Source organism: Anas platyrhynchos, chromosome 6, assembly GCF_047663525.1.
Source record: "Anas platyrhynchos isolate ZD024472 breed Pekin duck chromosome 6, IASCAAS_PekinDuck_T2T, whole genome shotgun sequence".
NCBI lineage: Eukaryota > Metazoa > Chordata > Aves > Anseriformes > Anatidae > Anas > Anas platyrhynchos.
In genome coordinates, this window is record NC_092592.1 from 35,694,339 (window position 1) to 35,720,006 (window position 25,668).

At 44.9% G+C, this 25,668-nt stretch overlaps 1 protein-coding gene across 3 annotated transcripts; it reads left to right on the forward strand.

The window, feature by feature from the left end:
- Positions 1–2,181: 2,181 nt before the first annotated feature.
- Positions 2,182–19,742, forward strand: BAG3 (BAG cochaperone 3). 3 transcript variants are annotated; one of them, XM_027460145.3, is made up of 4 exons: positions 2,184–2,454; positions 12,745–13,101; positions 15,166–15,546; positions 18,405–19,742. In XM_027460145.3, exons 1-4 carry the CDS (start codon positions 2,281–2,283, stop codon positions 19,176–19,178), a joined length of 1,686 nt encoding a protein of 561 aa, XP_027315946.2. In that variant the 5' UTR covers positions 2,184–2,280; the 3' UTR covers positions 19,179–19,742. The 3 variants fall into 3 exon arrangements, with proteins under 3 accessions (XP_038037149.1, XP_027315946.2, XP_071895946.1); XM_072039845.1 differs by lacking the exon at positions 2,184–2,454 and adding an exon at positions 9,337–9,601; XM_038181221.2 differs by lacking the exon at positions 15,166–15,546 and having other exon boundaries at positions 2,182–2,454.
- The last annotated feature ends 5,926 nt before the right edge of the window (positions 19,743–25,668 follow it).

Sequence of the window (25,668 nt, forward strand, 5' to 3'; positions counted from 1 at the left end):
ACATCAAGGAGGGGGCTCTGCAGCCAGGGGCAGTCCTCACGAGTATGCCAGACCACCTCCAACACATCTGTCACCAGCGTCCTCGAGTCAGGATCATCACGGCCTGTGGGGAAGTTCCCCAGGTTGGTCTGTAGCCTGCCCGGCTGCTGTGCTGGCCCTAGGTGTCTGTAAGGGAGCTGCACCTGAAGGCTCAGGCAGCCACAGGCCAACGCAGAAGCGGAGGCAAATTCTCTCCGTAGTTGTAAGCAAGGTCCAAACTGAGAGATGATGCAAGGGATGGCTTGAGGAAGCAACAGCTTGGCTTGGCTTTGGGGTCCTGGATTCTTCCTTAGAGATTCAGTTCTGCACATGAGTGTAATCATCTTCTATTTGGTCTAAAATGAGCCCATTTTCAAGATTTGTGGAGACTCTGTAGAGTGTATTAACTCCAGGCAACTCTGATTACATGGTTTCTTGTTATTTTGGAGCAAACCCCAAAGCAAAAGCTGAGACTGGTTCCCCAGCATATGCAAAGCAGGTATGCACCTGGAGACATCAGGAATGCTGCGCTTGCACCTATATGAAGAAGACAGCGGTCTCTGCAGAAAATAGGAAATGCTTCTTGATTGTTGTCCCTTCTGAAAAGGAATATATTATACATCCTCAGCTTGAAGTCTCATCTGAAATTAGCCAGAGACTACATAAATTTGCATATCTTAAAAAGAAATTTTCCTGAACCCAAGATTTCTTGCTGAGTAGTACTCCTTACATGAACATCTCCATAAATTATTCTGCCCTGAAATACACCACCTACCTGGGAGTCCTCGCAGCTTTAGCTTTAAAGCTAAAGCCTTTTTAGTTAAAACCTACCTGTCATGGACAAGAATTTAATTAACATACTCCTTAGCATTTTCCTTTTATTTTCACCTACTTGCTGACCTTTCTTATTAACTCTGCTAAGTGTATGGTTAGCAATCAGCTGCAGCAAAACAAAGAAACCCATTGACTTCTTTATTTACACAATCAGATACAAATCCCATCTGTATTACTTCCTCGGCTTACGCGAGCCATTCTCCTGCAAGACCTTTTAACATCTGTGTCCCCCACGCTGGAATCAGCTGCTGTTTTTGGCTTGGTGGGGACTCCCAAACGCCACAGAGAACATATGGTGAGAGCGCGCCTCTTTCTGTTACGAGACAGTGAAACTTCTCTGCAGATTTTTACAGATCGGAAGCGGGGCAGATCTCTGATATGAAGTGTTTTGAGATAAATGCTGACACTGGTGAGGTTGAGTGGAGATCTTACGGCACTGAGGGAGCAGGACAGGTAGCAGGCATGTCGAGGGCTTGGCACCACGCTGCCAGACTGGCTGCAAGATGTGTTAGGTACCAAGGCAGGTACCTACAGGAAATGGGTAAGTCAGTAACGATGATGGCAATGCTGGCATCTGAAAGTGAAGGCTGAAATCCACCATCTGTTTACGATACTTCTGAGTCAAAGGCACGCAGCAGTGACAGAAAAAGCAGTCCCTGATGGCAAACTGTGTGGATCCAGGGGAGTGTACGGGATGAAGGGCTGGGGGAATGATGGAGCAGGGTTGAGCAAGGGCTGGGTCTGGAGGTGTGATAACAACACTCAGGGTCAGGGCACGCGGCAGTATCAGCATCGAGGCGTATCAAGGGATCTGTGGTCCTGCCTGCCCTAGGGGTGTGCGGGCGGCATTTTCCAAAGCAAGAGATACTTTGGTAATGAGCATCCATCTCAGAGGAATGTGTGCCTGCGATTCCTTGAAGCTTTGCAGCAGGTGATGCCGGTGTGTGAGGGACACGGCAGTCACCCCGCGCCTTGCTCCAAGCAACCTCCAAGAGGCACCTGCCTCAGCCCCTGTGCTGCAGGCCACGACTCATGAGGACAGCCAAGCAGCTGAGCCTGAAGAGCAACGCCTCTGCGCTCCCTGACCCGCAGCAGCCCTTATTTCTTCCATTTCTCACCCAAAACCCCCGCCCAGCGCCCACAGGGGGCTGCCCCTCACTGCTGGGACACCCCCAGCCGGCAGCACCGCGCCGTGCTGGAGGCCACCAGAAGTTTCCAGCCGGGCAGCTCGGCCGCCTCCTTCCCTCCCTCCCTCCCTCTCCTCCTCCTCTTCGTCTCCGTCCCCTCCCCTTTCCCCTCCTCCGCCGGCCGGCGGCGATTTCCAGACACTTCCAGCCCCGTTCCCCCGCCCGCCCCCCGCCCCGCGGCGGATAAAGCGGCGGGGCCGCCGCTCCCCGCCCGGCACTCGGCGCATGGCCCGGCCGCACCATGAGCGCCACCGCCGCTCACTCCCCGCTGCTCCAAAGCGAGGGCGGCTCCGAGCCGCTGCCCCCCGGCTGGGAGATCAAGGTGGACCCCCAGACCGGCTGGCCTTTCTTCGTGGACCACAACAGCCGCACCACCACCTGGAACGACCCCCGCCGCCGGGGGGAGGCGGCCAAGGTAGGGCGGGGGGCGGCGGGGTAGGGGCAGGGGTCGGGGTCGGGTTGGGGGGGGGTCCCCGCAGGGCGCTGCGCTGGGGGCAGGCGCTGCCTCTCGGCTCCGGCGCACTGCAGGCCCTTTTTTGTGCATTAAATCACCCCAGACCTCGGCCCTGTAGGGTTTGTTGAAAGTTGGTCAAGTCCCAGCGTTTGTTGTGTGCTTTTTTTTTTTTTTAATTTTTTTTTTTTTTTTTTGGCTGCGACAGAGAGCGTTTGAGAGCAGCCCGAGCTGGGCTTGTCAAGATCTTCATTCCTTTTTTTTTTTTTCTATTTTCTTGTTATAAGCTGCCCCAGTCACTCTGCTCTCTGCTTCAGTTTTGTCAGCCAGTGTGCTCGGGGAAAATCCCATCCGAGTCCAAATATGTCCATGGCTGAGGGGAGCGGGGCTGGGATCCACCGGGGCCCTCAGGCGCGGCTTTTTCCAGCCAAACTCCGACTTTTCGGAAGTGAAGAGCCGCCTGCCCTGCGCTAGCGCCTTCCTAAGGCGATGACTAGACAGAAAGTGCTGGAAACTTGAGCCGCGGGAGAAGTTGCCAGCCTGGTGGAAAACCAATTCCCGTGGGCTTCTCTCGCGTTTCTCCGCCGGCAACGTCGCTTTCGCCTGACCTGGCAGCCTGGCCACAGCTCCTGCCACCACACAGCGCAGGTTGTGGTGACACACAGCAGCCCAGCACCCTTTGGCCGTCCTCACCACCTAAAATGTCGCCTGTCACCGCTGTCAGGACGAGGCCCTGCTGTGCCCAGGAGCCGGTCGCTGCCTGGATGTGGTGTGTGGAGCCCAAGGAGCTGGCAACGAAGGGCTTTGATCATCGTGACACGGCTCATGGCTGGGCTAATACCAACAGCAGCCCTTGCTTCAGTGTTTTGGGCAAGGAGAAGCTTGAGGCTGCTTGGTGTGGGGGGAAAAGTGCTGCCTGGGCTGCCATGTTAAAAATAAGCCTCCCCCCCACATCGTATTGTGTGTCAGACATCTCACGGGCAGCCTTCGGAAGACACCTGGTAACTTCAAAACGTGTCTTCAACACGATTATTACAACTTGATTTTTTTCCCCCTGTAGCCATGTATAAAACACGAGGATCAAAGCCGTAAAGAAATAAAAGAACGTAATATTTGTTAAAACACTAATTGCCTGTTTTATGAGCGCAGACTTAAAAGAAATGAAGGGGCTGTGGTTTTCTAGCATCCTGCAGCCAGAATGCGGCCAGGTAACTTGGTGCAGCTGCATTCACGAGGTGCTCTTTGGAATTGAGGAAGTGAGTCGTAATGGACGAAATACATCCCTTATCCCATTTTCATCTGAATTATGAACTCCATAGTTCTAGTAATAATGCAGAAATCTTAGAAAAACTTAACTTGATAATGTGAGTAGTGAGGCTGGCATAAGGAAAAGTGTTTTAACTCCTTTTTGGAGCTGCTGTCTTACTGGTGTAATGAGGTACCTACTAACACTGGCTGTTACAGCAATAAAAATAATAAACAGCATGTTCTTTACAACCTTAAAGCATTCTTGAGCAGAAAAGCATGCTATTTACTCAAAGGCTTTTGTTATGGAAATGCCACTTGAAACTAGCCCATTTAGGAGAAACTAGCCCATTTAGGAGAAAAGCCACTTTTAAGCTGCATTTGATAATTGTACGAAAACAGGATTTGAAGTGCTCTAATGGATCAGTGCTCTGTTTGAGTGGGTGCCTGAAAGAAAACAAATTTTCAGCCCTATCTGATGTAAAATCTGTGGTAATGAAAAGTGCCTCCTCTCCTGCCAACTTGCAAGGGTTATTACAGAGAAAGTTGCACCTGCTTTTGAACTGGTTTTGTGGCATACTTGTTTTTCCAAACAGCAAAATCTGTTATTGCTCGCTCTAAGCTGGAATTGGTATGCTTTGGGACTGTTCAGAGGGAGGGAAATGCTTCCAGAGGTGGTAATAGAAAATTGTTGCAACTTCTGGTGATAGAAGTTAATGGTAATGGTGATGTGGCTGTTTGTTACAGCCTAGAGTTAAGAGTGTCTGCTTGAATTAATGAATGGCCTCTGAACTCTTCAGTTCCTCTCAGTACCAGTTTATTTCATGAGTAGGGATACTAAGCAAAAGAATCTCACAATCGTACCCAAAGGAAGTATTTCTCTTCCTAAATAATATTTTCTTAGCTAAATGGTGCCAAAGAAGATGGATTAACCAATGACTCTGAATTTCACATCCAGTGGTGGTTTTTAAAAGCATTTGATTCTTTTTTTTTTTTTTTAACTTGGATAAGAATAAAATTACAGATGCCAACACAAAGTATTAGTAGCTTTTTCAGTTTCCTATTTCTTAGTCTACCTTAAATGAGAATTTAAGGGATTTAAGAGTGATCAGAGAATTGCAAAAGCTGACTTGATGTGTCAGACCATGTCTTTTCAAGGATGATGATGCAGAGACAAACTGGTACTGACTCCAATGCATCGCTTTCATTAGTGAAACAAGTGTGGTCTTGATCCCCTTTATGATGGTCCTTAAACCTTTACAAGCTGTTTCTCCTTACTCTCTCTGCTGAATAGTCATCCTCTTTTTAAGGAGACCTAGGTACAGAAATGAGTTATCACCCTGCAGGTGAGCAATGAATGGAGCACAGGTCTAAGCTAACTGAGCTTTTTTTAGCTGAGTGATCCAGCTGAGGCAGCATTAATGACAGCGCCATCTTTAACTAATCATTGATCCTGGTCTCCTTACGTACTCTTAGGTTTGACGTGTGTAACTGTGCTGACTGCAGTAACTGTACCAGATATATAATCGGGTAAAACAAGAAATGGCTCTCAAAATTTTAACCCTTGACAGAACCTTTTTAAATGGAGCTGGATCTTAGCTTTACATCTAAGTATGTAGCTTCCATATATTGAGGTTCAGGTGGTGGTCTTTCATTTTTCTTGTTCAGTTTGGCCTCTTATTTACCCACACAAAGGTTGTGTGTTCTTTTTGTGCGGATTTATCCCAGCCATTTGCATGAAATCACTGCAGTATCAGGCTGGACTGGGGAGGCCTTACTGAGAAAGAACAGCAAATCTCTTACCGTACTCCCGTGGGAAATAAGCCATGACTTTGCAGATGACTGCAAAACATTTACTATCCAAACCTCTTGGTAGACTAATGATTTTTCTTTCAAGTGTCTAATTAGTTAATAGCAAGTCATCTTAAAGGTACGATCAATATCCCGAAGTGTGTGCATATGCATATTTCTTTTACTAGCAGTGTCACTGTTTCTCCTATAATTTCTTTGCGAGGATTATTGATTTTTGTATGTTTGTCTGTTTTTTCCTGTGCTAACTTATGCTGACCTACAGCAGCATACTTTCCTCGAGGCTCTCATGTTAAATTGTTTACTTGGTGTTCCCCAAAGTGTTGATCAAAGGAGACTGTGTTTAAAGAAGAAAACATAGCAGGGCTTGTATAAATATGTATCAATGCCCCTTCCATATGATGTTCCCACATGCAGTAAACCCAATGGGAAATGCTGCCACTAAAAATAGACCAAAGGAATTGACTGTGCCGAGCTGCACTGAAGGCACTGATGGTGATCGATAGCTCACTAACGCCGTAGGTTTGAGCCTGGCTGGCTGGAAGAGCTTTTATGTCTGGGAACGGTTATAAAAGTGGCATATTTATTGGCTGCAAGTGGCTGTATGGGCCTAAACAAAGCAGAGGAAAGGCATCTTAATCTATTACTGATGGGTGCTGTAGTGTTGGTGGAACAGCTCCCTACCGCGAAGTTCCTGTCCTCACCCTTGCTGTTAATTCATGACTGTTGCATCTCTTTTCTCTCTGCTTCCCCAAATAAGTCTTAAGTCACTCAATTCCCATCTCTTTAGCAGTGAACTTATTTTGAGTGCTGACTTCTCATGTTCAAGTTGACTAAAAAATTCCTGGTAGACCAAATTAGAAATTGCATTGAAATTTCAGTAGAGCTTCTCTGAACCTCTGCATCTTTTGCAGTGGTTCACATTAGGGGAAGGGAACATCAGAAAAGTAACATTTTAACTCTTACCTGTAGTGTGTCTTTTTATTTATATAATATTACTTAAGCAGATAGGCATTCTGTTACAATCAGGTTTACAGTTTTCTAACCTGGTAACTAATTTATTAAGGAAGGGGTAATGTGTATATATAAAATGTACAATATAGAGAACTTGGATAATTATCAGCAGGAGACTTCTGAAGGGTTGTGTGCTGGCTTTGTCCAAGCTCCCTGAAGCTGCTTTCTGTAGCTATTTTAAACCTGGCTTGATAGAACATGGTAAACAGGGAAATAACTTACGGAGATAACAATTAAATAAAAATGAGGGGTGGGTTGGATCAGAAATAAGGACAAGGAACTGAAATTAAACTAGAATAACATGGCAGTGTTTGGGCTACCATGCAAGAGGAAAAGTAGGAAAGACCTTAATTCTTGATTCTGCTCAAGTCCCAGCATGGCGTGCCTTTTATCTAAAGGAGAGAGGAAGAATGCTTGTGCCAGCGTTCTTCACTAGGATTCATTATTTTTACCACCTATAACGTCTATGCAGGCATGACTTTTCCATAACCACATGGCAAAAATAGAATTGTTCGCACTTGAACCGTGATAAGGCAGATAACAATCCAATATGCTCTGGGGTATACAGACAGGATCACTCTCTAGGTAAGCGCTGTCTCCACCTCCTTCTGTGGCAGATATGCCTCTCCTTGTGCCAAGCTAAATAGAAATCTTTAACAGAAGAAACGGCTTGTTCACAAATTACGCTAAATTACAGATGAAAAATGCATCTTCATGTACTTTGCAGAAGCTGTTTCAAGCCTTTTTATCTCCTTTGTTTTAGAAGCAGAAAAATGAGACGCAGGGTGGTGAAGCAACTTGCTGACGTCACCCAGTAGGTCAGGTAGCACAAAAACATTTTTATGGCTGATAGCAAAGCCTTATTTGATAAATAGGGTGCAGCCTACTTATCAAAAAGCAAGTGCTTTTATAGCGTTGGAAAACTGCTGCTCAACGAAGTGAAGCCTGAAAACTGCTGTGTGCCACGTGACATCCAGATGAAAATGCAGGCCCTTGCTATAACCTATGAAACTCCTGACTCTTCAGTTAACTAATTATTTTTTATGGGGCACTGTTTTGCTGCTTCTTGAGGCTTCTACTTCCTTCTGTGTTCCGAATTCTGGCTCACAGCTGACAGCAGGAAAGCGATAGCTTGGCCACCTGCTCCTTAGGTAAGCAGGCAGCGAGCAGAAATTGGGAAACAGGCAACGTCATGCTCGTGGGCCTGGATGAGGACATGCCTGTTAGGCTTTCAGAGGGCTTTCCCTCAAACCTGTGCGTGGAAGCTGTCAGGATGGGTGACACCAGCTGTCTGAGAGCTCCTTGCAGCACTCTCAGGACATGTTGAGGTTGGCCCCTGTGCATGGGCCAGCTTCCACTTGCAGGCATGAAGGTGAAACATCTTCCTGCCATGCCATGATGGCATTGTAGCCTGAGGAGGAGTCATCTTTGTGATCAAAAAAGAGCAGTTGCAGTTCCTGAAACAAGATAGATCTCGCTCAAAGATAGCCAACAGGTTTGCTCCAGTAAGGCTGTAGGCTCTGAAGGGCTTAGGTTTAGATTTCTCCTTCGATTTTTACTAGTGATTGTTTGTTTCTAATGACACCATTGTGTCCCATCAGTTAGAGCATGCATTAATGTAATACCTGTATAATACACACGATAATTACAAGAGAGAACAAAAGGCCTATTTGCCTACACAGGTGTATGTTGTGAAATAAAAGGCAGCATTCAGCAAATAAAACATCAAAAGCAGCTCAGTGTATAAATAAGTTGTATGATGTGACTGACATGAAGGTCTACTGAGACAGCTCATGAGGCTAAGCTTATTCATGGTTTCCTTCAGTCATTAGCTAATGATATCTTGCTCAAATGCCTGTGTGCTCAGTGTATTTATTTGAGCACAAATTGTGAGTAAAAGAATGAGAATGCAAAAGCCTTCGGTGCCTGAAACAGCAGCGGGAAGTTACGGGTCAGCGCCGAGAGCAAATCGCTCTCCACTGTGCCACGTGGGTAATTCCCCAAGAAGTACTAATGAGAGAAAACTTGGTTGTTATATTTCAGTCACTTTAGTTGCCCTTGTTGTGTTCTGAAAGAACATGATGGCACTACTCTGCTTTTGGAAAATACAGGATCTGGGCTTAAAATCACAGGGCGTGTGCTGTCAAGTCAGAATTTGTCAGGTGCTGGCATTTTCTCAGTCATTGGAGAAACCAGGGTACTTCTATCTGCTTGATACTCTTTAAAGCAGCAGCTTAGAAGTTCAGAGCCATACAGAAGTCAGGAGACCTGCTTGCTTACAGAAAGACACTTTATCACTTGGTAATGTTCGTAAAGCTCATGTTCCTTTGCTGGATAATATTTACAAAACAAGTATAACTTAAATATTTGTACTGTTGCTCTGCAACAGGTATGGTGATGCTATGTGTATGTATGCTTTGGAAAACTGGCTCTACTGTACTGCAGATGATATCTGTACAGTTTAAGGAAAATGCTACTGTGTGATGGTAGCAAAATCACTTAATTTCTTTCTGCAGAACATTCTGGTGCAAGAGGAATTAAAAATGTATTTTACCAGCAGTTTCAAAAGGGAGACTCCAAGCTTGATATGACCTTTCAAGTAACCTGGTTTGTGTGCAGAATATCGACGAGCTTCCTGACGTTGGCATGGCCACCTGGATGACTTCATGGTGGTTTGCTAACATAAGCAGAGAGGGACGCTGCAGGTTTCTGTGACTCTGTAATAAGAATTGGTCAGTCCTTGGAGCACGCTGGGCATTAGGTCACTGTCCATGCGGATGGGCAGTACAGCTGTGCACGGAGCTTGGTGGCGGCTATCTCTCCTGTGCTTTTCCCCAGTGGCACAGTGTCAGAGCTCGCTTAATCTGTGAGCAAGTTTGAGGATTTTTTAGCGTCGCTCTTGGCCGTGCCCTTCCCATGGGAAGCCAAGTGTAGGATGTGGGGGTATGAAGCGTTTTTTCCAGTTGCACAACTCGTGCTGGCCGCACCTCCCCGTGCTGTGGTGATGACCTCAGGACAGAACCGTCTGTCCCCTTCCCACGAGGTAGGATTGCTCTGGAGCCTCCCGAGCTCATCTTCTCCATGCCTTGGCCCACACGGAGCAGCTCCTGCAATGGCGCAGTGCAGCTGAGTTTCTGGGGCTCTCTGAGCCACCTGAGGCGTAGGCTGGGGCTGGTTAAAACTTCTGGGCTTCTTGGGGGTGTTCTTGGCATTTCTGTGCTCCCTCCTTTCTCTGGGGATTCTATCTGTTAAATAGGATGAGAGCTTGTGATCACTGCCTGGAGTCCTGTAGGGTTCTGCTAGTTATGGGGACCTTCCTCAATGCACTGTTGCGTGTAATTACTCCATTTCATTACTCCTCCTTTCCTTGGGTGAGGGAAAGAGGAATTTTTAATGCAGTAACAGGACTTGAGTTCCTGCTGGTTGTATTTAACCAAGAAAGAAGGATGGTGGACAAAGATTTCTAAAGCAAAAAATAAGGACATTTCAATTGGTGATATCTTCTATGGCGATCTGCATTTGGTGTGAGCTCCTGGGCTGCTTCAGATAATGTGAATGTTACAAGCAAAAGCCATCTTTGTGAGAGGGCAAGTAGAAACCAAAAATGGAAGTTTTGGCTCTCGGAGCTGGCTGTGCAGTGAAATTTGGGAACTGAAGCGTTCAGAGGGGATCCACAAACACCTCATCCCCAGCGCTGCAAGGAGTCCTCCAGGGCCTGGTCCCGCTCCCTCACGCTGTGCCCAGACACACCCGAGTTTCTCCTGAGCTCTTCCCCAACCTGTTTGTCAGGGTTGGAAGCTGGCTCTCCTGCACAAAACAACGTTCTTCCTTATTTTTTGAGGGGCTGGAAGCATATGTGGACATATTGGGAGCTGTGTGCCCGTCATTAAGAGTGAGCCCGGCCCTCTTGGAGCCCCCTCAGCCGCTTGCGCCAAGGCCTCGTCAGCCCCATCCCCATGTCCCAGTGCTGTTCCCTGTGCAGGGCGTTTCACCAGTTCTGTGTGCTCCTGGATGTGTGAAACCAGGCGGAGAAAGGGAGCAGGAAAGGAGGAGGAATGTGGAGAATGTGGTGATACGAACTGGCTAACATCAGCAGCCCTGTGTGGAGTTAGGTGTTAATTACGTGCTGAGGAGAACAGCGTGGATCGGAGAGAGGGGCGGTGAGGAGAGCGCCTTTCTCCTGTCCCATCTGCCTGCCGCAGGGCTACAGTGCTGGGAGAGAGGGCAAAGCTCTGTTTGTTCCTTAATTATGGACTGCTCCCATCTTACTATTGATATGTGACAGAAAACCCCTCATATACAGGGTGGGAAAAGCCTGGAGCTAGCTCAAAGCTGACTTTCCACAGGAGCGTAGGCTGCTGCAAGAATAAATGAGGAATTGCAAGGGTATAGCTTACGCTGTGGTTCTTAAAGGGGGGCCAGTGAAACCTGCCAAAAAATTTGCTTCAGACATAAACTGAAGAGTTTCAAAAAGCAGTCCAACCTGATTTTTTCCTCAGTTTAGGGCTGCTTGCTTTTACTTCACCTGCTCTGAAGCTGCAGAGGCAGATCTGTCAGGTTGCTGTGATGGTTCACAGCAAGGGCAGCCTGAAGGGGCTGGAAATGGAGATAAGGGGGGCCAGGCTCCTAGGAGGAGCTTTGTGGAGGCTGGGGCAGTGATACACTGAGAGTGCTGAAGCCTTGACGGGGATTTATGGCTTAGCACAGCTCCAGAAGCCTGAAGGGCTCGTCTCCAAACGGAGCAGCTCAAAACACCGCAACCCCTTCTCTTGTTAGGGCATGGGCGGGTGTTGCTGTGGGGTCTGGCAGCGCTTGGCGTGAGCACAGCCCCTTTTTATAGCAGCTAGGGGCTTCGCTGGTCAAGCAGAATGGGCGATCGGTTATCGGCCCTCGGGGTCCTAAGGCCCCTGGACCTTTGGCTCTCGGCAGCTTCCCGGCGGAGTGAGCTGAAAATGAGTCATCTGCCGCGGTGCCGCGCTGGGCATGAGCTCATCCTGTGCTGCGGCTGGAAACACCAACTGCCTCGCTTCTCCCGGCGAACTTTCTAGGCCTGCCTCTCCTCTCTGCCTTCTCCAGGGCTTCTCCTTTGCTTGTGGAGGGGTTTGAATCAGCCAAAGCAAGTGCTTGTGCCTTTAAACTTCTTCCTTTCTGTACTTGTTATCTTTATTATTCACCTAAGTCAATAAAATAGCATTTATTCTGTTTTCACTGCTTACAGAATTCGTCAGAAATCCTTTTTAAAGGGACACTGTAAAAGAGGAGAAATAGTCAAAATCCTACTGTTAAAGTAGTTCTTAATGAATCAGTACACTAATGTGTACAGAAGCTGCATAAACGAAATATTTTTGTTGTTCAAACACTTCTTTAAAAATAGGGTTCCTAACACTTGCACCATATGTCCCCTTATTAAATTCTCCTCTTACTGAATAATGACATTACCCTCTGAATGACAGAGGTGCTTGTTACATGATCTGACTTAGAGATACATCTGGAACTTGGCCCTAGCGGGGCCTCAAAATAGAATGACCGGTGCAGGAAGAACTTACTAGAGGACTTGTGAGGGATCTTGGTACAAACCACTTCCACCCTTGCCAGGGCTTTGACATTGTCCAGTGAGCGTACTTGGGCAACGCAGGAGCTTATTTTATGTTGCTTTGCAGCATTTTCCTCCTTATTTTGCTGTCCTGCCTTTCCCTCTCCTTTACTAAGTACTGAAGTGGATCCTCTCTTAGCTGCAAGTGAATGTAGTCTTCTGAATGACGCCATACCAACAGATATTGCTCTTCTGATAAGATTAGGCTTCCTTGGAAGCTTCTTTCTTGTCTTATCTGTAGCACTGGGTGAGAGCTGCTATAAGGAAACAGCTCTGGTGTCCTACAAGCACCTATGTAAATGAGTGAGGCACCACTGAGGCAGCCGGGCTGGTGGCTGTAAGCAGGTAAGGCAGGCTGAAGGAGAAACCTGCTGTAAGGTGGCAGGGCTTCTAAAACCTGAGCCGGTGCTGCCAGGAGTGGGGGAGAACAAACCCATCGTTGTGCAGGCTGCTTGGCTCCCTCATACCTGCAGAAAGTGCTGGGATGGGTCTGAGAGCGATCGAACTTGTCATGCTGAGTTGTGCTGCTTTGTCTTATGTGATGTATTGAGCTGAGCTAGCAGTGAATGCTCTGTGATGTTCTTAACTTCTAGGATGGCCAGTCGTCGGCAAACGGTCCGTCTCGTGATAGTCCCAAGCAGCTGCCAGTGCGAGAAGGCAATGTGGTGTACCCCAAGCTCCGGGCTGGCTACATCCCCATCCCAGTCATCCACGAGGGCATCGACGGCAGGCAGCAGCACCCCTGCTTCTCCACTCAGCAGCCTGGCGCGCAACGATTCAAGACAGAGGCTGTGCCCACCGCGGCGCAGGCGCAGACACCGCTAAGGGGGGCCTATGCCGGCCCCGAGTCCCCTCCGAGGGGACCGGCCGAGGCTTCTCAGGCAGATAAACAATGTGGACAGACAACGGCAGCTGCAGCAGCCCAAGCTCCGGCCACACACGGACCTGAGGTAACTTGTCAGTACTGCTAGGGTGTGTTTGCAGAGGTCTTTGCAGCATGTATGACCTGAATGTCACACGGGTAGTTTATCCCTCAGAAAGCCAAACCTGCCACAGGATTACATTTTCCCAATACTTCCCGGGTATTAAAATGCAGAAGTGCACAGTCATTTCGGCATAAGGATTCAACATTTTTCTGGCATCGCCAGCTTTTGTTCTCAAGTGATTTCTGCAGAAACAAGCGTATGTAAATGGCCTCTGAAAAAAGAGCCTCCGAGTGGTGCAGGTCCTCCTGCAGCAGATGAGGATTGTTTTACAGCTTGTAGCGGGTACCCCGCACTGGGAACACAGGCAGGTCTCTTGTGTTCCACACAGTGAGGAGCTGTGAGGTGAGCTAAGACACAAATACAAGCGGACAGTTAACTAGCAGTTGAGGCCATTTCAGAAATTGCCCTGTTCTGCTTTCCAGCTTTGAGTGTGTAGACTTACTTACATACAACTTTAAAAGCGAATGGTGAAATATTTCTGTCCTTCAGTTGTATGTTAAAATGCTTTCAAACCACAAACTCCTTTAAAAAGAGAGTCACCCTGCTTGCTTTGCATTTCAGAAGGTAGGATTTTGGTTGGCCTGTTCTCTAATTAGCAGAATTGGGATTCATGTAACATACTGAAATTTTCGCTTCACTTCTATTCAAAGTAAGATGAGCAGAAAGTTCAGCTTTTATCAATCTGAAAACATTATCAGTTTGGCATGTCATCAGTGGCAGCTTTTCCTCTAAAACCTGTTTTGAGTCTGAACAACATAATTAAAATTCTCTTAGCAGCTTTCCCAGCAGTCTCAGCTCTTGATGCCTTGCCCATGCAGTACCAGGACAAGAGGCTCAGTTTTTCCTTCTCTCAACACCATACAGCTGGGACTGTGCTTTGTGTTACATGCAGAATTACTTCAGGAACAACCTGTCTGCTGTGCCTCGTGTGCTCAGACAACTGCTGAGGAGCAGAAAACTCGCTGTCACAAACTTAGGTGGCACAGGCACTAACTGAGCAGAGCCTGTGACCTTGCTTTTAAATCCCACGTCGACAAGGCTGCCAGTGGTGCCAGTGATATGTACAACAATAAAGCAGCATTTATTTATTTAAGGTTCCTGCTTCGTAGGCAGCTGAGCAGTTCACCAGCACCAAAAGAGGTCTTGTTCCCCATCCTCTCCTGCCTTCCCTGCCCTTCTCTTGCTTCCAGCTGCGTTGTCCTGTGCTCTCCTCTGTGCCACTTCCAGTCTTACCTGGCCTTTCACTGAGCCGTGTAACAAACACATCAGGAAATAACCTTTTTTTCCTTCATTCTTCACGACTTAAAGTGGTCAGAGAATAGTCTGATAGATGCTGGAGCTGGTGCAAAGTAGGTGATGGACTGGCATAGCAGGAGGGAGAGAGCTGTGAGCAAATGAACTGCCTTTCCCCAAATTCTGTAGACCCATAACCTGAAACACGCTAGCAGATGAATTCTGCAGCATTACAAGTGCTTGCTCCTGCTAGCAGCAGGTCTAAGCTAGCGCAGCTATCATCCCTGGTGCCAAGGGGGCTAGCATGTTAGAAGGTCTTGGGGAGCATTAGCCACATGTGCATTGCCAAAGCCTGCTACCAAAGCACATGCTTAAAAAATACATAAATCTGTTAGCGTGATCAGGATTAGAAGTGTAAACTTTGTGCGCCTCTATTAGTGGTTTGTTTTTGTCTGCAGCATATAATTTGTTTGCTTAACTTCAGTTTGTCTCAAATTTAACAGGTTTAGACAGGAACAGCCATGTAAAAGCAGCAAACATTCTGACTGAGCATCCACTCCCTGCTTATTTGAGGGCTGGGAATGCTGTAGCTCAGGTTTCTACTTGTTATTATGATGCGCTCTCACAACTGTGGTTTGTCTAGCGAGGCAAAGAAAGAGGCCAAGGAAGTGGATCCTTTGCATGCCGGAAACACTAGTTCAGATTTCCACAACCATCTCCTCCTCGCTTTGGAAATGAAAAATACTACAAGCCAAAATGGTTAAAACTTAATAATGGATTTTGTTTTCGTGGCAGCCTCAGTCTCCTGGAGCTCCTGATTCTCCAACGGTTTCCTCTCAGTCGTCTGGCAGATCCAACGCAGGAAGCCATCAGCTTCCTCGTGGTTATATTTCAATTCCTGTGATCCATGAAAATATCCAAAGGCAACCATCGCAAGTCTACCATCAGGCCCAGAAGACACACTACCCTGCCCAGCAGAGCGAATACCAAGCCCACCAGCCAGTGTTTCACAAAATTCAACCAGATGACAGGGAGCCTAAGCCAACACGAGCGCAGTCTCCCTTCAGAGTGTCTCAGAGAGGTTCATCAAGCCGTGAAAGCTCACCTGCCAGAGTTACCACCCAGATACAGTCCCCAGCTCCCATCAGAGTACAGACAGTTGTAGACAGACCCCAGGTATGTAGAGTGGGAAAGGTTCTTACCTGCCACTTACCTTGGTTAGCCATACTGGGCTGGAACTGAAAAATGGGCTCGTGCCAACAGGTACATGGTGGCACAGAAAGCATTCTCTGTTTCTTAAACACGCAGATCCTGAGATAATGTTGGCAGCAAGCTGCCTTTCAACCTGTCAGGATTCTGAAGTCTGATCACTAAAATATGTTAAGCAAATCACTTCTAACACAGTTTGTTTTTCTTCTCGTCAGAGTATAATTTGGTGTAATTATTCTGAGGTCATTGATACCGCATTATGTTTGTGAAAGCAAATCATGTCCATGAGATTTGTGGCAGCTATGTAAATACACCTCATTAATGTCTCAGAACCACTGAGGAGAGCATCAGATACACAGAGTAATTTCCTTATGGAGAAAGAGGATCATCAAAATCTAGTCTTGAAGCTTTTTATTCTTCCTACGTGAGGCATCCTCTTGCTCATAGATAAATATCCTGGAACAATTTTCTAACTTCCTCAGAGCAGAGAAGTCCTACCTTTGTAATGACTCTTTAAATAATGTAGGACTAGGCTCGTACTTGATTGCTCTGTGTGTATGCTACACTGGCATTTCAAAATCTCAAACAAACCTTCGCCTGTCTAATGAGCTAATAAATTTCACAGTAAGTATGACTGCCCTTCCTCTTCCCTAGTTCTGCCACTAAGTGCCAATATCTAGCATCCTGTATTGCATGTAATAACACTTGGGGCTCTCAATTCAGAGATTTTAAAAATGGATATTTAGACTTTAAAAGTGCTAGTTGTGTTATTTTGTTGAAACTGATGTTACAGGACTCCTGTAGGCTGTTCAGCTTTCCCCAAATGTATACCAACAGTACTTCATACTCAAAACAAACAAACAAAAAAATCAGACTGTTTGAGGCAGAAACCACACACCTCTCCTATTTCAGGAATATTGTGTTTACAAATAGTCTCCATAACACGAAGGAAGGACTAAATCTTGATTCAAATAGTAAATACAGATAACTTTCTGAGGACAAGTTGTAAATCTCCTTTTCTGGAATAATGCTTGATGCCAGTTCTCAAGAGTCAAGAATTCTTCAACACAGAATTACCTTTTACTTGGAATATGACAGCTGAGTGTGCAACACCCAACAATCCTTATTTCTTCTCTTCAGAGATTTCACATTGAAAATGACAGGAGTGGAATTAGTTTAGGATTTTTGAAAATTAGGTATTAGGACAAAACAACAAACTTCATTAGCGGCATATAAATTAAAAATGTTAAGTTTATTTTTAGGATTGAGAATATTAGCTCCCTAACTGAATTACTTGTTTAGTAGGCAAATAGTAACACTGTCAGTGTGGGCCATTTACTTATCTGGCTTGAACATAAATCTAGGTATTTTACTTCAGCTATCTAAACCCATGAGAGAGATCTACTGCCTTTCCAAAAAAAAACCAAAAAAAAAAAACAAACAACAACCTTTTGTGTGCATGAGTAATGAAGGAGGTGGCAGATCAAGGAAAACACACATGTAATGAATTCCAATTTTCCAATAAGATTTCAAAATTCCTATCAATTTTAAGAGATTTCTAATTTGATGACTGACTTGTTACATCAGTAATAATCCCAAGGATTGTCTCTAGTAGCTATGGTGTAATGAGATTTGGATGCAGAAGTTACTTTATCAATACTCTAAAGATAAAATCAACAAAAAATTAATATCTTAAATGGGAATGGGATGAAAGTAGCCCAAAAGATGATTAAAACCCAGCAAAGTACTGCTAGCTTTTCAAGAAATACTAGCTCGTAGTTGCTGACACACTAAGGATAAAATGTTGATGCTGAAGTCAGCTGCAGAAATCCTACTGACTTCAGAAAGGCTGGGGCTTTGCTCTAATGTCCTATCTTACAAAACTGCTTGTAGGGATAATTTTAATGAGTTGGTGGGTCAAAATTTAATGTTTTTGGTATTAGTACTCACCATAATAGCTTAAAAACAGTAACTGTGAACTCTGCTGAAGAGGGCTTTTTGTGCTTTAGAATGCTGAAATACAGCAACAAACGGAAGAGCAATCATTTGGAGTGTGCTGAAATTGCCTTTCTGGAAGTACTGAAAATGGGTTGTTAAGTAAAATTTGGTTTAAATTCATCACCAGGCATCAGGGAAAGTAACTAAAATTCACTGCTAATTGAGGATAGCAAGAGCAGTGTAAAACAAGACTTCTGTTGGGCTCAAAGGCCATGTGGCTCTGTTTAAGTCTCCACAGTGTGGACTGTGCTTTATGGAGCAGAAGGGGAGGTTCACAGCTTGCTTATACCTGCCACAGCTGAGGGTTGGATGGGAAAAGCTGTAGGTTGTCACAGAAAGAGGAGAAGGGAAACTTTCCTCTCTCTGTTCCTTCTGCTCATTCCTGTTTCCTAGCTTTTTCACTCACCTTGTTCTTACTCTGCCATTGCAAAGTGAGAGGAGCCAGGACCACTTTAAGAGTTAAGGGAACAGGGAAAAGGAGCTTGGGAGCACCTTTGCCTAATGCTTGGCAACAACCTATAATGAATGCACTTTCCATTTTTAAGTGCTGAGGTTTTTTTTTTTTTTTTTAAAGCACCTGGTAGCTTCTGTGGGTATTCCAATTTAAAACAGTTAGGCCTGGATTTCAGAAGAAAAGGTACTGATATCTTCTGACAATTGAAGTGTTTTTCTAGGAGATTTCAAAGGAGGTACCCACAGTTAGGAATCTTTCCTAAAAAATAAAATAATTTTTAAAATCTTTGACTTTTTGTCAATTTTGTTACTTTTTAAATGGAATAAGGAACATGGTTTATTTTGTTTCAACACAAACTTGTCTTCCTTACCAGGTTTCTCAGCAGCAAGTCCCACCTCAAGAGCCACCAAGACCATCTCCACCACCTGAAATCAAAACAGAAACCAAAGCAGTCCCACCACCTGAACCCGAGGTGCCTTCATCATATATCCCAATTCAGGTCACCCACCAAGAACCAGATTCGAAAGTACCACCCCAGAAGCCTCCCGTTGTGGCAGAGAAAGCTGATAAAAAGGTTCCTTGCCCGGCTAAGGTTGTTCCCCCCCAGGAAAGGCCTGCTCCCGAAGAAACCGCACCACCGAAGACAATGGAAACAGGAGAACCTCAAAAGCATCCTGGTGTTTTAAAAGTGGAGGCAATTCTGGAGAAAGTACAAATGCTTGAGCAGGCGGTCGACTCCTTTGAAGGCAAGAAAACTGACAAAAAGTACTTGATGATTGAAGAATATTTGACCAAAGAGTTGCTAGCCCTAGACTCAGTGGACCCCGAGGGTCGTGCGGATGTGCGCCAGGCCAGGAGAGATGGTGTAAGGAAGGTCCAGAACATTTTGGAAAGACTTGAACAGAAAGCAGAAGATGTCCCAGAACCAGTTCAAATTGATGGACTTCAGCCTACCTTGCCAGAGCCTAAACCCCCACAGGAAATCATGGAAATTGAACCTGTGGTAGTCAAGAGCAAGGGAGATACCAGTAATAAAGATGGTAAAGAGCAAACCGAAATGGAAAGGCATCCGCCCGAAACGAAGGAAGAAGTGTTTACCAATCTGGCCACCACGACAAACACACCTAATAATCCAACGGAACCCTAGTCACCTGCTGAAATAAAAAAAAAAATCTCTCAAGACTTTATAACTTAAAAGTGTGTTTAAGTGAATTTTAAGTTGCATGCATTTCCAGAGCTCTTTTCAACTGGTTTTTAATCAACATAGCAGCTTGGGACACAGTAAACACTTTGTGGGGGAAGGAGGGAGCTAGAAAGAAAGTAATGCATTTATCCTTTATTCTTACACTATGTAAAAGACATGTCTCAAAAATAAACCCTGTAAATTACTCTTAGATCAGCTGAGTTGGGGGGGGGAGGAGGGGAACAAAAAAAGGAATGACTTCAGGGTTAATATTGATGCATGTTGGTTAGGGTGTATTCTTCTGCAGGTGATTTTTGTAAAATCAGGGGCCTGCATTGTCAGAATACCACAGAATACCAGTCCTTCTATAAGTGTAGCCACTCTAACAGTAATGTTTTTATTTTTCATGTTCACAGTTGGGCACTTTAATGATGGATAGAAAGTGTGTAAGAAACTGTAGGGATATTTATGTGTGCAGGACTTCAATGCTATATTTTAAGAGGGAAATAAAATACTATAGAAGCCTAATTTAGTCTTGTGATTTTATGAGCTGGAAATGTAAGAGCAGCAATCGTTTTCAAATACTCTTCTAAACATACATATTTCTTCTGGTACACCATTGTAGCTGAAGTCTGACAGCTGCTTTCTCATCAAGACCAAAATATGCCTTTTTCCATTCACTTGCTTCCTTTTAATTTCATTGTTATATCACACATGTGGATCGAGGAAAGAATTTGGCTTAGCTTTGGTTTTGTTTTTAGTCTCATGTTCCTGAGAATCAGAAGTCAACAGAGATTTGCTCTTGCCTTACAGAAACTTTAGAACATCTTAACTTGTTACAGAAACTCATTAGCCTTTTTGTAACCACTACTGCTGCTGAAGTTGCAGCCAAACACACTTTGTTTTGCAGAGCACTTTGAACACTGTGTATTAATTTCCAGCTAGAGACACTTCGTATTCATAGCACAATTAAGAAGCAATCCTCTCATTTCACAAACACTTGAAGCATTACGTCCGGGTTGGTCTAAGTGATGAGCAAGATACAGTTAAGCAAGGAATTAAACATACTTCAGGTTACGTCTGTGTAAAATGAAAGCAGCAAACTCAGACCAGTGTGGAGTGGTTGCAAGTGAGAAAGGAGCCTTAACCGAACTCTTTAGAAATTACTCTGGGCTTCTGTTTATAAAACAAACAAATCTTTTTTCACACGATAGCTCACGTTTACAGCATATGAGGAAAACTTTAGATGTTTAAGGCAATTGATTATTTAGGAAATCATACTCTGAATCATGGGATTAGACTGGAAATCAGGTTTGAACCCATCAGAAATGCTGGTTTTAAGAGGCAGGAGCGGTAATTTAAAATTGTTGCTCTTTATCAGAAGAATATAGAATCAAATTGTAATACAATCAGTGTTTTTAAATAACAAATGCACTGTGAGCTGCCTGCTTAGTTGTAGGTAGAAGGTTGATGCTTCTTTTAGTTTCATTTTGATAGTCAACAACACCATGTAAAAATACACAATGTCTTGTAACCGTTTGGCTACCCTAGCTTCTGGAGCAGCATTGTAGGCATTCCAGCAGAAGAGGTGTGAAAGTTCATCCGCCTGCATAATTCTTGTATGAACTCACTTCAGTGACACATTCCTCCAGCAGGATTACATTTCAGCTGAGGACACACGTCTCTGACATCATGTAACAAAAATACTTAAATCAAAGAAAATCAGCTGTAGCTTGTCCCACCGAAGCTCCAAGCAAGGCCTGGGGGAGGCACAGGGCTGCGTGGGGCTGCGTCTCCTCCTGGCTTCCCTTAGGAGCCCACTGAGGTAATTCAGATCAAACCCGCCTCATTAGCTGAGGTGGCAATGCAGAAATTCAGATTACAGTCATAAAAACGTACTATTTACAGGAAGTTAAACAGGTGCCATCCTTTTAAAAGATGTATGTCACCCGCTGCTAATGGAGCCTGATTCATGGGAGACTATTCACGTTGCTCACAGCAGGCGGAGTCAAATTTAATTACAGCTTTTTTTTTTTTACTTTTTTTTTTTTTTTTTTAAAGGAGCAATGCTAGGGCTACATTCTGCTCAGCAGTTCTTTTAAGAGATGGTTTTTAAAGTCAGTGATACCACTGCAGGGCTAGGTACCGCTCGGAAGCAGGAAAGGTTTCCCGATCTGTCCTAATAAGGGAAAGTGCATCTGGAGCTGCCTGGCTGGAGGAGCGCTGCTCTGAGTCATAGGCTCGCTTTGTTTCTTCTGTTGCTCAAGACTAAACTGCACCCAGCCCAGCATGTACGTCCTGTACATCAGCAGGGCTACGAGTCCTGCACACAGGCTGGGCCGGAGGAGAAGGGAAGGAGGAGGCAGGAGCCTGCGGCTTCCCTGCGCTGGCAGCGACGGTGCGGTGAGCTGGCAGAGAGCAGAAGGCTCCTTCCCTGACTTGAATTTCTGCTCGCTGGTCAATGCGTTGACCTCGAGTGACTGGCTGTGAAATCTTGGCTTTGAAACCTAGCTAGAAAGTAATCAAGTTTTTAGTACTAATAAGAACTATATAAGAACTAAGTGGTGTGCCACTGCTGCACAGAGTCACAGAATCAGCTGGATTGGAAGAGACCTCCAAGATCACCCAGTCCAGCCTCTGACCTAACACTAACCAGCCCTCCACTAAACCACATCGCTGAGCTTCCAGCAACCAGCAAATGCACACACAAGCTGCTCAAATACACATGCTGCACTTGCAGTAGCCCTTTTCATAAATGAAAATGACCCAAAGACTTCCAATAACAAAAAATGAAGTGGCCTGTTACTCATTTTGAATCACTTGAAGCACTTAATTTATTCACTAAGCAAATAATCCCAAAGCCAGGGAAAGATACAGCCTCAACTCATTTAAAAGTAGCAAGAGGGACACGAGAAGCCTGTACACAGAATCACAGTAAAAGCTTGGGCTATTTTCTGATTGCACTATCTTGTCCAGCTAGTGATATTTTAAATGCCAGTAGTGGCCTGTTCTCTATATTTAAACTACCACAGCAGCGAGGCATTGTGTTTCCTATAAATATAGCATTTTGCCTATTTACACATGGCCAAATCATCCCGCAGCCCGCGGCAGGAGCAGCAGACACTCACATTGCCCTGGGAGCACCCCAAGGCAGAGCTGGGGCACCCCTGGGAGCCAGACGCCGACTTTCCTCCTGTGGGAGGTGCAAGCCCCTTATCCGGGCTGAGTGTTATTCCAGCTTCAGGCACAGCTCTGCCTGCAGATGAGCTGGGGAGGGAAGGAACGAGGCAAACACTAACCAATTCGGCAGGAAAACAACACAGCACGGTTTATAGAGGCAGGTTTATAGAGGCAGGTTTTTCCCCTGTGCTCTAGCAGCAACGTAAGCCAGCCCAGGAAAGCACATCGGGCTCAGCATCCTCAGAGAGGATATTGCAGGGGGTCAGGATTTACTTTTTAAAATTATAGCTGAACTAATAAAAAGCTCCTGGTGGCTGGCATGCAGCTGCTGCAGAGGATGAATGTCGGCCTAAGTTTACTTACAAGAAGATTTTAATCTGCGAGGTGTTTCATCTCTCTCCTTAGATGTGCAAGTATCGATCTTTACAAATACTCAGGTAACCAAATAAAGGCACCACTGCACCACGAATTTTTGAGATGTACACAGACATCTCATGGCAAACAGGCCCAGATTAAAGGACTAGTTTTGGGCACTGACTTCTGTGCTTTCCGGTCCTGTTGTGTCCGAGTAATGAAATGTAGGTGTCTAATGAAACTAAAATCCAAATCGTCAGCTGTAAACATTTAATATTGGATCAACCCTTGGGTCTGTTACAAAAGCTAGCATTGAGCAATAATGGTTTTGGCCTCTTAGATGAAAAGGTTTTAGAAGAAGCTAACTTGAGCTCAGGCAGGCTGTAGAAAACAGATAAGCCTTATGATAATTATTAAAAATATGATTCCCTAGGGCTTTAACATAAATATTGAGATTCAAAATCCAAATTTGTGTTTCTTTGGACATAGTACTGTCATTAATGAAATTTGAACAGAATAATTTTAGCATCAATAAAATTATTTTATTGGCACTTTTGCCCTCTAATTATATGAGGAGAAAAAGCATCTCATAATGGTAGGGAAGATCCAAATGAACTAATCTGTTTAAACAGCTTATCTCAAGACAAATCGTTTGCTTAGAGATCAACGTGTGACACTGGGACACGTTAGCCTTGCTGCACAAAGAATGACCCTTTCATACTGGGTAATTTGGACTTCCTAGCTCCACACAAACAGCACGTTCATAGTATTGTCCGTGGTATCAGTCCACACTCCCGTGAACCACCATGTGAATGCGGACGGGCTGTCCACGCTTTGTAACACTAGATACAAATGTAATCGAACGCCAGCCAGTGGCATCTAAAGCAAGAGTTATTTTCAGATGGGCAACAAGCTGGTTACAAAGCAGTGGAACATGTACCAATTCTCTGTCAAATACCCTTCCAGAATTTATAAATAGGCAACTTTAAAAACTAGAGGGTAGGAATTAGAGGGTAGCTCAGTTATTACCCACCAGGATTTCCACTTCTACCTCTGCAAGTTGGGAATATCCACAAAAGGAAGGAAGAGGTCCTGCCTTCCATATCTATGTACCCCCGAAGCAGCAAACTGCAGGGAAAGCAGAAGATTTCACGTTAAAGTTTTTTAAAAAGTGCATTTTCCATGCATATTTCCCAAAAGAAAGTCAAAGGGCACCCATCTGCAAAGAGAAGCTTCACATTTCTGAATAAAACACAGAGTATGGAGGCCCTCATCACCTGCCATCTGTACAAGGACTGAGCAGTATCTGCAACGTGTGCTCCACAGGCAGCACAGTTCGAACTTGTACGAACTGATAACATCATCGGAAGTCTTGGTAAAAAAGGCTTGAGACTGAACAGACATGAAAATAATAGCTGCTAATGTGAATTGGGACCTTTTCTAGGAAATGAGGTAAGCAGGCAAGAAAATGTAATGAAATCTGAAGTGCCATTACTTGCATTACTACATCCAGTGGGCAGAGGATCTGTCTGCAGGGCTGTTCAGCTGCCTTCCCAAATTTTAAATCCATTTCAAATAAAGGTGTGTGTGTGTGGGGGGGGGGTATCTTAGTTTTAAAACAGAATGAATACACTGAATTTAGCAACAGCGTGGTATGGAAGTTTCCCTGGCCTTGCTGTACTTCCTGTGGCACAAGCTTATGGCCAGAATAAGAAGAGTCTCCAGTCCCTCCTGCCTCCCCAGGTGCACAGCTCAGAGCTTAAGATCTGTTAGTAAGAGCCATAGCATTTAACCCAGTGGGAATTTTTCTATTTTGTTTAAATAAAATTGGCATTAAAGCAAGAAAAACCTAAAGCAATGTTGCTGAGCTGCCCAAAATATTGAGATTTTTCCTTCCAAAGGATGGATGAAGTCGTAACACATATCCCAGTTGGACATTTCGGTAGGTGTCGGTGCTTACATGGTCCTCAGGATCATCCCTCAGTTTCCCAATTTCTGATGAGCTCTTGTCTTATCTCTCATCCCTGCTCACCCCAATGGCCTTCCCAACTGCCATGAAACCTTTTTGTTTCTCTCAGCCCATTATCTCCTAGGAACGAGTGAGATACAGCAGATTCACATGTGACGATTTCTCTTAAAACTTTAAAGAGCTTGGTCAAAAAAGGCGATAGCTCAACTCCAAGTTTACATCTACATTTGAAGGCGATCTTGATCCTCAGCCATTAAATTCAACCCTTTATTAACATTTCTGCATGCCTACGCACCATGCCAACTCTGAGACAGAACGTGCCTGGGAGGTGGACAAAGATGAAAGTAACTGTAATTCAATCCAAACTGGGCTGCTCTCCATCCAAAATACCCAAATCAAGCGATTTACTCAAACTGTTGAATTTTGTGCTTTTGGGACATGTACACCGAAGCTCTACCAACTTTTAAAAGGCCTTATTTAAGTTATTCAGTTTCATGCAGTTTTAAAGACCGGGAAAAGAAAGAAAAACTGGCAGCAATGAAAGACATCCTGACAAAGAACAAATCTTCTGCATCAGAGAGATTTTATCACTCTTAACAGAAGTTACTTTAATCTGTGAATAAAAGTGTGAGGATTGAAATTGAACTGTATGGATCCATCAGATTAGGCTGAACAAAGGCTATAAGGTAGAGAGGGTTGTGTAACGATAACATAAACAAATATTGGTGCCTAGGAACAGCAGGCACAGGCACATTAAAATATTTAAGGTACCTTAAATATTAACTGCCTAGCAACAAGTCCCTGATTACTTCACAGAAAATATGCACTACCTGGGAAAGCAGAAATCATGGCAATCATTATTATTATCCTTGTGTTTCTTTTTTACAGTGACAATTAGACACATCACTATCATTGCATAACACAATTGCATAGGGAACCCTTGCCTTAAAT

Coding starts and splice junctions, on each gene's coding strand:
- BAG3 (XM_027460145.3), top strand. CDS start 2,281: ATGAGCGCCACCGCCGCTCACTCCCCGCTGCTCCAAAGCGAGGGCGGC. Junction 13,102..15,165: donor CGGCCACACACGGACCTGAG/GTAACTTGTCAG, acceptor TTTTCGTGGCAG/CCTCAGTCTCCTGGAGCTCC. Junction 15,547..18,404: donor CAGTTGTAGACAGACCCCAG/GTATGTAGAGTG, acceptor CTTCCTTACCAG/GTTTCTCAGCAGCAAGTCCC.